Source organism: Oncorhynchus tshawytscha, unplaced genomic scaffold (genome assembly GCF_018296145.1).
Source record: "Oncorhynchus tshawytscha isolate Ot180627B unplaced genomic scaffold, Otsh_v2.0 Un_scaffold_530_pilon_pilon, whole genome shotgun sequence".
Taxonomy (NCBI): domain Eukaryota; kingdom Metazoa; phylum Chordata; class Actinopteri; order Salmoniformes; family Salmonidae; genus Oncorhynchus; species Oncorhynchus tshawytscha.
In genome coordinates, this window is record NW_024609811.1 from 96,228 (window position 1) to 111,528 (window position 15,301).

The following is a 15,301-nucleotide window of genomic DNA, read 5'->3' on the forward strand; positions in this document are numbered from 1 at the left end:
TGTCATCATTCCGGGACTCCAGAAGTACATTCAATCCAATGGAACGCTGCATTGCAGAGGCAGTTGCAATGCGTTCTATGTGGTGCTAAACATAGGATTTAAAAATGTATGCGTCAAACTGTATTCGTAGACGACTTGACAGAAATGGTAGCAGTAGGTGAATGTTGAACTTTTGTTGCACCCATATCTAGATGATGCTGCGTTCTATTTTGCGCAGGAGTACTATCGGTGTGATCAAGGCGTCATTGTCTAGTCGGAACTAAAAGTGTCTGATCAAACGAAGGAGAACTATTTTCGATAGAACCGGAAACATGTCAAGAAAAAATATGGCGGCGCCCGTATGTAGAAATACCTTAACGTTATAGCTGACATTAATCAAGCTAAATGTTGGACAATATTAATTAACGCTAAAGGTAAGCGTGTCACACTAATAAATCTTAATTCTAGAGGGCCCTCGTGTAATTTGTTGAGCTTGTCTTGACGAATAAACTAGCCATACTGGAGTCGAGCATTGTTAGCTAATTTTGACACACTGGTGGCATTGGTAGATGCCCGCCCGACCAATGACAGAAGATGTGGAACAATGTCAAGGCAAAAGTAATGGGTCTGAAAATACTCCATGGCTTTTGCAATTATTGCACCCAGAGGCATGCATCTGTTGGCGTGTGGGTCAAAAGAACGCCGGAGAAACATAGACGTTGTGGACAAGTCCATGGCAAGACCCGCCTATTTGCCACTAGGAACTACTTATCAACAGAACCACCTTGGAGGGTCCTTTTCTTTGGGACAGATGATTTTGCTGTAGAATCCCTCAAGCTGCTCTCTGCATCTAGGTATGACACCCACAACAATTGACATGCCAGTGAGCAAAGAGGAGAGTCTTTGCAGTGAGTAACTTTAACCTGGTCCAATATCTGTTTGTGCTGTCTCATAAGAGTTGGAGCAACAGTGCGAACAGATCTGGGACCAGGCTAGAGTAACCTCTCGTCGCCTAATGTTAGTTGTTAGCTGTCATTATTTGTCACAGGGACTCCAATGATCGAGTTGTGGAATCACTTGAGGTTGTCACACTATCCAATGACGTCCCTGTGAAGAAGTTTGCTGATCAAAACAAACTGCCCGTTCATGTCTGGCCTCTCGGGGATCTTCAAGGGCGGTTCGATGTCGGGGTGGTGGTGTCGTTTGGCTGCTTGCTTCGGGAAGGACTTATCAACCAGTTTCCATGGTGAGTAACTTCTCTGAAAGTGACTCATGCAATACAAGTGTAACGTTATAGCTTCTGTCCCTGTGTGCCCCTAGCTGGGTGCAAACCAGGGACCTGCACACAACACTCTGACTCGCCACCAAAATGATCATTGTCATTACCACTGACCCAGAATGTACTTGTAGATCTCAGGGCGGGCGACATCACTTGCTCCGCGGTAGCTACTATGTTCCATATCAGCTACACAAGCAGCAGACGCTCCAAGAAGTGTCAATCTTATGAACTCCTCCCAAGAGTCAAACCCTGACTGTGTCCAATCTGTTTGATTGTGATAGTTGCAGCATGTGTCTGTTGCCTCTATTCCAGTGGGATCCTGAATGTCCACCCCAGCCTTCTCCCCAGATGGCGCGGCCCCGCCCCAGTGTTCCACACCATCCTACACGGAGACACTATCACCGGGGTCAGCGTCATGCAGATACGACCAAAGAGGTAGGCTAACGTGACCCAGAGCTACTTTCTGTCCCCTTCCCTCTCTCCCTTTCCTCATGGTGCTGAGGGAGGAAGGGTAAGTCATGAAAGGGACCAGTCATCTGCCAGTAACATGGACCTACTATTGACAGGCAAAAGTGAGGGATGACATTAGCAGATGGTTGTTTGTTCAAATGCATATTTAGGGATGATTTCCCAACCTAATCCTGGACTGAAAAGCCCTTTTAATTGTGACTTTCCCCATTGAGCATGTGTTATAGCCCTGTACAGGACAGCTTTATCTGGGTCCAGGAAACTGGACCATAAAGTCTTCAGAGGCCACCAGATTTCAATAGGCCTATATATAATAGTGTACTCTACTACCGTATTCACTGTCAAAGCACATACTACTATTCCTCAAGTCAAAGATCATTAAACCGTTGCACCTCAGTGTATCTCTGATCTGTGTTACAGTAAACCTCATTGTCTGTTACAGTAAACCAGTGTGTGTCTGTGTTACAGTGTGTCTCTGGTCTCTGTTACAGGTTTGATGTGGGTCCCATTCTTCACCAGGAGATCTACCAGGTCCCAGACAACTTCACAGCTGACCAGCTAGGAGCTACTCTGGCCACCAAGGGAGCCCAGCTGGTGAGTGCACTTCACACTGTGTAGTTATAGCACCCTATTCCCATCCAGTGTACTACGTGGCTCGAGTCTTATGTGACTCTGTTGGTCAAATGTAGTGCACTACATGGGGAATAGGGTGTGATTTGAGCTCACTCATTTGGGACGTAGATCCACAGAGCGTAATCCGTTTGAAGAGGCTTGTCAGAAACCAGTCATGGTTAATGTAAGCTCTCTTATATGGGACCTTTCTTATTTTGCCTGAACAGTTGATTGACACATTAAGGACCCTTCCAGAGAGAATCACAAACCGAAGGGAGCAAGCTCAAGACGGTGCCACTTTAGGTAAGAACATTTATTTACTCAACCAGACATTTGATGCTAGTAGTAATTACAATTTGAATGATAAACAATCAGCAAGAATTGCAACTTACTGCGAAAGCTGCATGTACTTTCTAAGCACCCATTCATGCCTCAGCTTAGAGTTGACTCTTCTCAACAGCCCCTAAAATCAGCACATTGATGAGCTGGATCGTATGGGAGGAGCAGACCTGTGTCCAGATCGACTGCCTGTTTCGTGCCATCGCATCCCGGGTAATAAGACAGACCAGTCATGTTCAGTTGGCACGAAACTAGAAAAGTCAGAAAACTTCAAACTAAAGTGAGCCTCTCTAAAGTGAGCAATAAGACTTGATTGGGCTATTTCAGGCCGTTCCTCACCTGTTTCAAGATGATTTTCTAATTCTGTGCATACTGAACACAATCTTGATTTACTATGACCGGCCTCTCAACACACATTGTCCAGGAGTGTTAAAATAATGCCCTCCTCTTCTCTCTCATTAGATCCCATTGAGAACAATTTGGATGGGCAAGACCATAAAGCTGCTGGACTTTACTGGCAAGTGCAACATTTCACTATCAGGTAATTTCCTTTTTCATTGTTTCCAACACTGCTTGGTGGTAGATGGTGGTTGACTCAGTCAGCTAGTTCAAACAGTAAGTAGCTGTGTGGATCGGCAGCAGTAGTGCTGGAGTCCACACGCTGCAAAGACAATCTGTCTGGTAACATCCGTTTTGAATATCTTAGGTTGAGAAAGGTTGTGATTGTTTTAATGACAGGTCGAGGGAGGATACCTGTGCCAGGATCTATGAGTTATCAGAAAGAATCCAATACCTTGGCTGTCTGTTGTAAGGTGCGTGAGCCAGGCTTTTCACCCTTGACACTTTCCATGGTTTACTGTTATTATGTCAAAACACCTCAAATTTTGTCTTTTTGAAATATGTCTAATATTAATGAAAAATAATTCACTTCCTGATGTATCATGGCATAATACAAATAATTAACTTGATGGATCCCATAAAGAAATGATGACAAGCACTTTTTGTGTGTTCGGTGGTCAAGGATGGCTGGGTGGGATTCAAGGCGGTGATGCTGAAGAAGAGACTGTCGGCAGCGGACTTCTACAACGGATATCTCCATCAGAGCTTCCAGAACAGATCTGGCCCTCCCAAGCAGGAGTGCCTGTTCCACAGTAACAGAGACCGAACTGGATTACAATCAGCTGGAGAGAACTCATTGACACAGCTACACGCTGTGCATTAAAACACAAAACAACAACCTACTTTAATGTTATTTGATTAGATACATTTCCTGTAAAAAATAAAGGATCTATACTATGTCTGTTTTAAGACAACATATTTAAGAGTACACACACGAGTAGTGTTCAGCAGGGAACACCGTGGCAAAACGTTTTGAAACTAAAAATGAGCATTTCTTATTGTTCAAGTCCAGGTAGTAACTACCCTCTGTTTCAAAAATGTTTTCTCTTATTTTACGCCTACTGGAAACTATTTCCTGATAGCCTATGGAACACATGAATGTAATAATAGTGATATCATGGAGAGGCTGTTGTGTGTGAGTAGTTTGTTGTCGAATGCAAAACCCTCAAACCCGTTAGACTACCAAAATAACAGTTGTATTTGCATAAATAAACATTTACAAGGTTCTGTTGCCTTTGTCATTTGCTCTATGACATTATCCATTACCATATTATGCATTGGACTTTGTAATATTTATCACAGTTGTAGTGATGTAGAGATGGTGGGGTCTGTTTTAGAGATGTACTCTTCCCAGGGGACTAAATGGTGCCGTTCCAGGCCGACTACATTGCAGTCGCACTGCACAAATTAACCAATGATCGAATGCCACGTCATCTACATTGGGCTCAGATATTAGATTGCAATACCACATTGATACGGCTACTGACATGTTTGAGTTTAAACCTTTATAATAGTAACAGTTTGACCTTCATCCAGGTGTTATGAGATTTGGTGTGAATCTGTTTCCCCCACCCACTGGGACGCAGCAACTGTGTTCGTCACAGCATGCTGGTCTCGGGGACATTGTCTGTTAACTGGGAGGCTTTACAACTGTGTTCGTCACAGCATGCTGGTCTCGGGGACATTGTCTGTTAGCTGGGAGGCTTTACAACTGTGTTCGTCACAGCATGCTGGTCTCGGGGACATTGTCTGTTAACTGGGAGGCTTTACAACTGTGTTCATCACAGCATGCTGGTCTCGGGGACATTGTCTGTTAGCTGGGAGGCTTTACAACTGTGTTCGTCACAGCATGCTGGTCTTGGGGACATTGTCTGTTAGCTGGGAGGCTTTACAAGAGGCACGTACCACTATGGAAGAGAGAAAGAAAGTTCAGAATTGTAGCATTTCACTAAGTTTTAAACAAAACATTGAAGGAAATGTATTTATTCACTTAACTTGATAAAGTGGGTGTGAATTAGACCAGTGTTGTCCAACCCCTCGGAAGATTACATTTTTTATTTTAGCCCTGTTGATTCAACTAATCAAGTGCTTGGTAGGCTAATTAGTTCATTAGTGATAAGGATGTATCAGTGAAGTGGTAGAACACAAATGTCTGGTGGTTAAGAGAGGGTTGGGAAACACTGACTGCATGTTTCCTTTTAGTCATAAAGCTAGCTGCCGTTAGCTAGTGTGAATGTGTTTAGGGTGTCATCATACCTCCTCTGTCATCCCTGCTGTCTTCCTACCCTCTGTGTTAAAAGGAGGCTTCAGGTAACCTTTGAAGTGCTGCTTCACCAAGTCATGGAAAGTAGATAAGCAATCCTAAAGAGAGCATCAGGAAAGCTGAATATTAGCTACCAAAATGTATTACACTTTTGGATGAGGCACAGCTGCATCAACTATGGTGGATGTGTTACCAGGCCAGTGATTTACTACATTCACCATAAACCCAGTTGTAATGTGGCAGTGATTTTATATGAAACATTTCTTCAACAATGTGCATTATAAAGAGGCAACTATTTATGCACTGTTCAGTCTACTAAACGGTAGTTAAATAATGGCCTCCTTATAGACATACCCGTTCTTCCTGTGAGCAGATGTAGGTGAACCAGCGGAGCCCGGCGGCCACGTGAGTGATCTCATCCTGGTAGATAACCTCCAGCACCTCCACAGAGCTGCAGTCCCCCTGGGCAGCGAGCGGGAGAGGGTCTGGGGGTGCACATCTAGGCCCCTTGCAGGAGGAGAGAGAGGGAGTTAGGTAGATGTACTTTCCTGAGCCCAAGTCAATTTAGAAAAGACAAGAATTTCATCCATTTTTGTTTTCGCCACCCTGTGGTTATTTGTGGCCAAGGAGGAGTGACATTTCTCACACCTATCCAAACCTTTCAGATAATGTGAACCCCATGGGTGTATTAGAAGATGTGTCAAGGTAATAGGGACCATAATGCTTCCACTGCACTGGTAACATAATCATATTCTGTTGGTGCTGTAATTCAGGTGGATGCTGTACCTGGCTTCATGTACCATATGCACAATGGCTAGCCTCGCCAGAAGGTCGTGGGACGTATCCGTTGCTGACTGCCACAGTCCTGTGGAGACGAGTGGAGGAAGCTCAACTTACACTGGCTGCACTGAAAATGTCATGTATTTTTCATAAAACCAACTGTGATGATATTAATAGTTAGTTAGGCCAGGATTCAATCCAATCTGCATTATAGCACGCGTGATACTTAAAAGTTAATTTCCGATTGAGCCGAAATATGCAGAGTTTACTGTGAATTCGATCTCCACGAACACGGGGAACATTGACGTTCCAAAGACGCATTGTCTACAAAAGAGATCGGATTGAAGCCCGGCCTTAGTCTGGAGAAGCCAGCGAAACACCCACCATTATGAACAGGTAACGCACCAAAGAAGCTGTCGAGTTCTGTGATCCTCGTCTCTAGTAAGTGATAATGCTGTAGGGAACCGTAGAAATGAATTGTATTCCCAGGGTAACAGTCCATCCACTACTCACAACTGATACAGTACTACCACTTTTTATCCTCCTTGAGGAACACCGTCTTGCAGTATTATACAAATATAAACATAGTAAATATACTTGGACTACCAATATCTGATGTACAGACGTTTGAACAACAGACATACATAACAATAATGTGCATCATTCTTAAAGGAATATTCCACTTTTTCCCCCAGCCTGTTTTTAAAAAATAAGCTGAAACTTCAGAAAGTGAACTATACTTAAAACAACACATAACAGACCACATTAATTAAATGTATGTTAGGACACTGACCTTGGCCTCGTCTCCGGCCACTTTGACAAAGTCGCTGAAGAACTGGCGGGGCAGGGGCTCTCCAGTGTCCAGTCTGACCGATGAGAAGCGAGCGATGACGTCCCAGGACAAGTCTATAGCCCACTGCTCTATGTTAGCCAGGGAGTGGAGGAGGGCTATCCTGCTAGCCTGGTCAGACACATAGTAAACACACACGCTCATATCAATCATCATTCATGAAGCATGGAATGTTGCAGTTCTATAGCCTTCGTCCGTACTGTATGTACTAATGGTATGACAACGAATGCTAATACCATGACAACGAATGCTAATGCCACACACATCACACATGAACACACACCATTTACGCTGCTGCTTCTATTTATTCTATTATTTATACTGCTGACAGTCACTTTTACCCCTGCTCACACATCTAGCTCAACTACTCCAGTATCCCTGCACATTGAAATGATGGTGCTGGTACTGATCCTGTATAGAGTTTACCATCTAGTTTTTTCCTACTGTTTGTCCTTCGTATTATTTCTCTTACCTTTATATTGAGTACTGCATTGTTGGGAAAGAGCTTGCAAGTAAGCATGTCACTGCACTGTTTCACACATGTTGTATCCTGTGCAAGTGACAAATAAACTTTGACTTCCGAAGAGATTATTTTATTGCGACAGTGGGTAGTTAGCATGCCCATTTGGTTAATCTAGGGGTTGTGTAGTTCAATACTGGCATGGCATATGTTCCCTCCTTTCTCAGTACATTACAAACAGTACAGCTACCATCTAGCCCCACTACACAAACAGTACATTACAAACAGTACAGCTACCATCTAGCCCCACTACACAAACAGTACATTACAAACAGTACAGCTACCATCTAGCCCCACTACACAAACAGTACATTACAAACAGTACAGCTACCATCTAGCCCCACTACACAAACAGTACATTACAAACAGTACAGCTACCATCTAGCCCCACTACACAAACAGTACATTACAAACAGTACAGCTAACATCTAGCCCCACTACACAAACAGTACATTACAAACAGTACAGCTACCATCTAGCCCCACTACACAAACAGTACATTACAAACAGTACAGCTACCATCTAGCCCCACTACACAAACAGTACAGCTACCATCTAGCCCCACTACACAAACAGTACAGCTACCATCTAGCCCCACTACACAAACAGTACATTACAAACAGTACAGCTACCATCTAGCCCCACTACACAAACAGTACAGCTACCATCTAGCCCCACTACACAAACAGTACAGCTACCATCTAGCCCCACTACACAAACAGTACATTACAAACAGTACAGCTACCATCTAGCCCCAATACACAAACAGTACAGCTACCATCTAGCCCCACTACACAAACCGTACAGCTACCATCTAGCCCCACTACACAAACAGTACATTACAAACAGTACAGCTACCATCTAGCCCCACTACACAAACAGTACAGCTACCATCTAGCCCCACTACACAAACAGTACAGCTACCATCTAGCCCCACTACACAAACAGTACATTACAAACAGTACAGCTACCATCTAGCCCCACTACACAAACAGTACATTACAAACAGTACAGCTACCATCAGCCCCACTACACAAACAGTACATTACAAACAGTACAGCTACCATCTAGCCCCACTACACAAACAGTACATTACAAACAGTACAGCTACCATCTAGCCCCACTACACAAACAGTACAGCTACCATCTAGCCCCACTACACAAACAGTACAGCTACCATCTAGCACCACTACACAAACCGTACACTACACAAAGAGTACATTTCTCCTTCTCCAGGCAGTGTAAACAAACTGATCTCAAACCCCTGCCTGAAACAGACTTCAAGTCCCTGCTTGTCCCGTAACCACAATACTTCAGGGTTTAGCACCAAACATTTTTACAGAAGATAACATGTCTCAGATCGTTATACAAAGGGCTATAAAACACTAAATGGATTTTGTTTTGGATTTCCCAACACAGTAGGCAAATGATCTCCTCTTCAGGCACTGTGTTAAATGGACCCTTCTCTAAGCCAGAGGGAGAGGGCCGGATGGGAGTTGAGCACAAACTGACCTTTGGCTTTTTGTTAGGTTCAGGAGGACATATGGTTCAGGGATATAGTTCTCTTTGATGACAGTATGTTCTAAGTTTTTAGGTCTAAACCATATATCAGCTGCCCATTTTTCCTTGTGGATCAGAAAAAGCTTGTCCTAGATTTGGTTAACACCACATGGTAATTTGTTCCTGAATATATACTGCAAATCAGTTTCACAAAAAATAGGTAATTATCTAGGTCTCAGTCAAACCCTTTTTTTGCGATTCTGTGTTCTGGCATATTCATCAGTCTGTTCCATAGACGTACCATGTCACCTTTTTAACTACCTTCACAACCCATATCTCCACAGATGGCCAGGTTTCGAGTCAGTTTATACACACCAAGAAAGCAGCGGATTGCTCTGTTTTGAACATTGTTACAATTAGTATGTACTTTGGATCCCCATACCCCAGCAGCATAGTCCATCACTGGACACACACAGGATTGAAACAGTTGAGAATAAGCACAGTAACCAAGGTCCTTTTCATTTGGTCTAAATCATTAACATATAGAGTAAATAAAGTGGGTGAGAGTACATCTCCCTGCTATACACAGTAAGGGGTTGGAAACCAGGTCATTAACCTGAACACAGGCAACTGGAGCCAGATCAAGAGGTTTGATAACATCAGAGAATCTTCCATCAATTCCCATTTTAATTAGTGGTTAAATCCATATGAATTCAATCATTTTTTGACAGCTTCCTTTTGATTGAAACAAAACGTTCCAGACATGTTTGCTCATGGAAGAAGTGGTCAGAAAGTGACGTTTTGGACCTGCATGCAAAACATTCAGGAAATAAGATGTGCTCAAAGTTGACCCATTTAGCATTACCCCACCATACCATGAGACATCCATGTCATCATCACTGGAAAAGATAAACGGTTGAGTTTGATATAATTCAAAAGCTTACAACAAATAGGGTTGTCAAACTAAATGTAAAAAATATATATAAAAACAATTACCTTTAATGTCAATTATGTAAAAGGCGTAAACTCAGATTTTCGCATTCGCATATGTTGTAGCTTATACCCTACTTTCCATCATCTGAGGTTTTGTGTTGTGTCCGTGGTTGAGACACAACGTGCTCCTGAATAAAGGGTGTTGTCAAAAGTGATCAAATTCAAATGGATTTACCTCAGTCTAAAAGCAATTAGGTCTCTATTTACCTAATCAAAAGCCTTCATAAAACCAATAAAACAGGCAAAAGTTGGTTCTCTCTCTTGAATTCTAGCCTGGACCACTGTAGAGACAGTATAGATGTGGTCTATACATGTTCTGGCTTTCCTAAAGCCATTCTGTTCTTCAGCAAGCTGACCAGACAGTTCTAGATAGTGAGAAGAGCCTGTTATTTAGGATGCAGGACTACAATTTACATACAGTGCTAATGAGAATAATCCCTCTAAAGTTCAATGGGATTTTAGACTCAGTTTTTGGGGATTTCAGAGATTCTGAACTTGTTAGTTCATACTGCCAACCTGTCTGGTCTGAGTGATTAGAAGGTGTTCTTAACACTGACCTGTGTGCCACCTTTGCCACGCTTGATTTTGCCCGGCTGCAGTACGGTCAGGTTCTCCTTCCTGCTTGGCTGGACAGGTGGTGTAGCCTGACCCACCTCTGTGATCTCCCCACTGTTCCACCTCTCCTGGACCTCCAGCGTCATGGCTACCTACAGGGATTGGATCAAAGTCAGTGAGCCAGTGAGATATGCAGTGTTGAACAAATCATCAACGTTACACTATAGTCAAATACAAGCATCGCAGGTGCAGCGAAACAACATCTGCAAATCTGTGTATGCCACCAAAACTAGTTTTGTATGTTTTGCCATGGAAAGTCCAGGGAGTCTCTGCCTGTTTCAGACATTTTCTTTCCTTCATTTGGTGCCTAATGAACACAAACCAACACTCCATTCCCTCCCAGTTTAACACTTCATGTGGTGGTTAGTGTGAATGGGGCTTGCCTTCTCTTTGGGGTCTGGTGTGCAGAGGATCTTTGTAGCCCAGAAGCACAGTGTGTCCTCAGAGGGTGATGGCTCGACATCATCTACTGACAACTTGCCTGAGACAAAAAGAGGTCTCTTATTAATGTACTTAACATCATTCAAAGCTTTGCCAGAAAAAAATATCTTAGCTACTAGCCTGCTCTCAGATCTGTGTGTTCTTGCCTGCTCATCATCAAGCCAACAAGTTTGGCATGACAATTCCATAAGGAGATGGCAAGAGTGCAGAAACAGACTGTCACCCAGGCTACACTACTTTCCTTTATGTAATTGTAAAAAAAAAAACTTTGACTGGTGTACATCGTTCATTAGGTATACTATCGCCTTACCATTAGATGTGTCTGTCTCTGGGATGGGACTTAGACACAGCTCATTCTGTGTGTTGATATAAATCATGTCTTGGACAACTCTGACCTCATACACCTGGTTCTGTACACAGAAAAACAAACTTTCATTTTAGTCTCATGGTATTATTGATTAATAAGCTGTTGTTATTCAATGACCAAATTCTAATAACACATACAGTACATTGCCTAGCGAATGTCTTCACACCTCTTGCAAAGCTGTCACATGTAGATGCCTTATGTAGATATAAAAGGGATTCAATTAGATTGTTTCATCCGCTTGTGATCTACACATTCTCAAAGTGAAAAATTCAAGACGTCTCGATTGTCTCAGGGTGTCAGTACTTTCTCTAAGCAACTCCAAATGCCTGTCTCTCGCCCCAAGCACACACATTAATGCCACATTGACTTCTGTATGAAGCCGATGGTGGTAATACATATCAACCTTCCCTTTATCACACTGTTTCAGGAAACCTATATTTAGAATACTACGAATAAATAGGCTCTGTTGGAGACCATCTCTCTACCTGTAGTCCCATGGAAGAGGCACCTGTCTCCAGGCAGAAGTCAAAGTGATGCCAGGGACAGACCAGAACCCTCTTCCCATCTCCCAGGTCCTCAATGTCACCGAGATCAAGAGGGCCTCCTGCGCCAAGACAGTGGTTGTAATGATGAAAGACATCATCGTATGGTGACCATGATCATTTTGTTCTTATAGCATACTCTCATCCTATAGCCACTTTGGCACGTAGTTGTTTATGAATTAATCATCAGAACAGCAAGCTACCATAGCATAGTGCTGAGTGATTAATGGTGCTGTGTGCTGATGCCATCAATTAGGCTAACTTATACCTTCATGGGGACAGGATGAATCCATAGCCCAGAATCTGTCATCTTCTGTGTGAACCAGGACAATGTGTTCACCATCCTCAGAGTACAGCCTTGGGGAAACGTAGAGAAGTCATGCAGTTAGACCATCTTTTTAGAATAGGCAAGGGCAGCTAATGTGTATATGCTAGCTGCTGCTATTCTAGCTAATTGGACTGCTTACTTTGTGCATGGTGAGTCAAAATCACACTTCTTTCCTACACATTGCCAGTTTCCGTCTTTGACAATTTCTCTTAATGCAGCGACTAAATCTTCCTCGAAGTGATCCATTTAAAATATACGATGCAGAAAATAGTAGTAAGAGTAATGTTGTGCATAACTAGCTTGCTACTGCTGCCGTCCATGCCGATGTGTGGCAGAATTGTTTTCTTCTGAACTACAAAATCAAATTGTTTCAACCGGATGTTGGTACTCCACGAATTCTGCCCGACATAAAACCACTAAGGTAAAACAAGAACCTAAACTTAACAGACAAACCTTTGACATGCTATGCAAAAAGATAACACTTGAGACAAAGAATGAATGCATAGAAATGTATTTGTTGATTAGACACGATTTAGAATTACAATTAACATTCATTTCTCATTTTGATATGGTTGATTACATAAAAATGTTTTTTAAACGAAATTACAATGAGAACAATTAACCTCAAGGCCAGCAGATGACGATGCAGCCAGCTATATACACTCGTGTCCCCCATGGACCGGTTAATACATAGAACATTCTCCATTCACGCTGCAAGGGTGTCAATTTCCTCCTTAACTTGATTTAATGGTGAGAAGGTTTGATTTAAAAAATAATAAAATAAAAATATATATTAAAAATATATATATAAATAAGCTTCCTATTGGTTGATTCTACTTACACCCCTTTTTCAGCCAGCGGTAAACAACAGACTGCTGCAGCCTAAATGGCTAAAGGCGATATGCACATCTGGGACTAGCGTTCCTAGGTATTATGCTGTGTTCATGTCATGTCGGAAACTCGACACCTGTGACTTAAAATTAACTAAAGTTATTTGCGTAAAGCCTCCTATTGGTTGATTCTGGTCCAAACCCAAGAGGGAAATTCAGAATCTGATTCTTCCACCTAGGTTAGCAAGTGTAACATTTCAGGGTTTCCAACATGAGTGATCATGCATTAGCCACCCTAGCATGGTGGTGCAAAATTGTGTTTCATAAAGTACACATACTTCACTTCACGACAAGAGAGACAACACCAAAAACGACAACATAGCATGGCAGCAACACATGAAAGCACAGCATGGTGGCAACACATGACAACAGCTTAATTTCATTTCAATTAACAGGTGTGCCTTGTTAAAAGTTTATGGATTTTCTTTCCTTCTTAATGCGTTTGAGCCCATCAGTTGTGTTGTGGCAAGGTAGGGTTGGTATACAGAAGATAGCCCTATTTGGTAAAAGACCAAGTCCATATTATGGCCACAACAGCTCAAATAAGCAAAGAGAAACGACAGTCCATCATTACTTTAAAACATGAAGTTCAATCAATCCGGAAAATTTAAAGAACTTTAAGTTTCTTCAAGTGGACTCTCAAAAACCATCTAGCACTATGATGAAACTGGCTCTCAATGAGGACCCCACAGGAAAGCAAGACCCAGAGTTACCTCTGCTGCATAGGATAAGTTCATTATTTAGCCCCAGAAATTGCAGCACAAATAAATGCTTCACAGAGTTCAAGTAACAGACACATCTCAACATCAACTGTTCAGAGGAGACTGCGTGAATCAGGCCTTCATGGTCAAATTTCTGCAAAGAAACCACTACTAAAGGACACCAATAAGAAGAGACTTGCTTGGGACAAGAAAAATGAGCAATGGACATTAGACGGTGAAAATACAGTGCCTTGCGAAAGTATTTGGCCCCCTTGAACTTTGCGACCTTTTGCCACATTTCAGGCTTCAAACATAAAGATATAAAACTGTATTTTTTTGTGAAGAATCAACAACAAGTGGGACACAATCATGAAGTGGAACGACATTTATTGGATATTTCAAACTTTTTTAACAAATCAAAAACTGAAAAATTGGGCGTGCAAAATTATTCAGCCCCCTTAAGTTAATACCTTGTAGCCCACCCTTTGCTGCGATTACAGCTGTAAGTCGCTTGGGGTAGGTCTCTATCAGTTTTGCACATCGAGAGACTGAATTTTTTTCCCATTCCTCCTTGCAAAACAGCTCGAGCTCAGTGAGGTTGGATGGAGAGCATTTGTGAACAGCAGTTTTCAGTTCTTTCCACAGATTCTCGATTGGATTCAGGTCTGGACTTTGACTTGGCCATTCTAACACCTGGATATGTTTATTTTTGAACCATTCCATTGTAGATTTTGCTTTATGTTTTGGATCATTGTCTTGTTGGAAGACAAATCTCCGTCCCAGTCTCAGGTCTTTTGCAGACTCCATCAGGTTTTCTTCCAGAATGGTCCTGTATTTGGCTCCATCCATCTTCCCATCAATTTTAACCATCTTCCCTGTCCCTGCTGAAGAAAAGCAGGCCCAAACCATGATGCTGCCACCACCATGTTTGACAGTGGGGATGGTGTGTTCAGGGTGATGAGCTGTGTTGCTTTTACGCCAAACATAACGTTTTGCATTGTTGCCAAAAAGTTCAATTTTGGTTTCATCTGACCAGAGCACCTTCTTCCACATGTTTGGTGTGTCTCCCAGGTGGCTTGTGGCAAACTTTAAACGACACTTTTTATGGATATCTTTAAGAAATGGCTTTCTTCTTGCCACTCTTCCATAAAGGCCAGATTTGTGCAATATACGACTGATTGTTGTCCTATGGACAGTCTCCCACCTCAGCTGTAGATCTCTGCAGTTCATCCAGAGTGATCATGGGCCTCTTGGCTGCATCTCTGATCAGTCTTCTCCTTGTATGAGCTGAAAGTTTAGAGGGACGGCCAGGTCTTGGTAGATTTGCAGTGGTCTGATACTCCTTCCATTTCAATATTATCGCTTGCACAGTGCTCCTTGGGATGTTTAAAGCTTGGGAAATCTTTTGTGTCCAAATCCGGCTTTAAACTTCTTC

General features: G+C 42.5%; 1 protein-coding gene and 1 pseudogene across 2 annotated transcripts; one reads left to right on the top strand and one right to left on the bottom strand.

Annotated features, from left to right (window-relative positions):
* Positions 1-454: 454 nt before the first annotated feature.
* Positions 455-4,302, top strand: LOC121845992 (methionyl-tRNA formyltransferase, mitochondrial-like). 2 transcript variants are annotated; one of them, XM_042318623.1, is made up of 9 exons: positions 455-833; positions 1,009-1,225; positions 1,571-1,693; positions 2,218-2,320; positions 2,566-2,641; positions 2,799-2,890; positions 3,140-3,218; positions 3,416-3,489; positions 3,699-4,302. In XM_042318623.1, exons 3-9 carry the CDS (start codon positions 1,674-1,676, stop codon positions 3,897-3,899), a joined length of 645 nt encoding a protein of 214 aa, XP_042174557.1. In that variant the 5' UTR covers positions 455-833; positions 1,009-1,225; positions 1,571-1,673; the 3' UTR covers positions 3,900-4,302. The 2 variants fall into 2 exon arrangements, with proteins under 2 accessions (XP_042174557.1, XP_042174556.1); XM_042318622.1 differs by having other exon boundaries at positions 1,028-1,225.
* Positions 2,634-12,713, bottom strand: LOC121845991 (annotated as a pseudogene).
* Between the last annotated feature and the right edge of the window lie 2,588 nt (positions 12,714-15,301).

Coding starts and splice junctions, on each gene's coding strand:
- LOC121845992 (XM_042318622.1), top strand. CDS start 574: ATGTGGAACAATGTCAAGGCAAAAGTAATGGGTCTGAAAATACTCCAT. Junction 2,891..3,139: donor TTCGTGCCATCGCATCCCGG/GTAATAAGACAG, acceptor CTCTCTCATTAG/ATCCCATTGAGAACAATTTG. Junction 3,219..3,415: donor GTGCAACATTTCACTATCAG/GTAATTTCCTTT, acceptor TTTTAATGACAG/GTCGAGGGAGGATACCTGTG.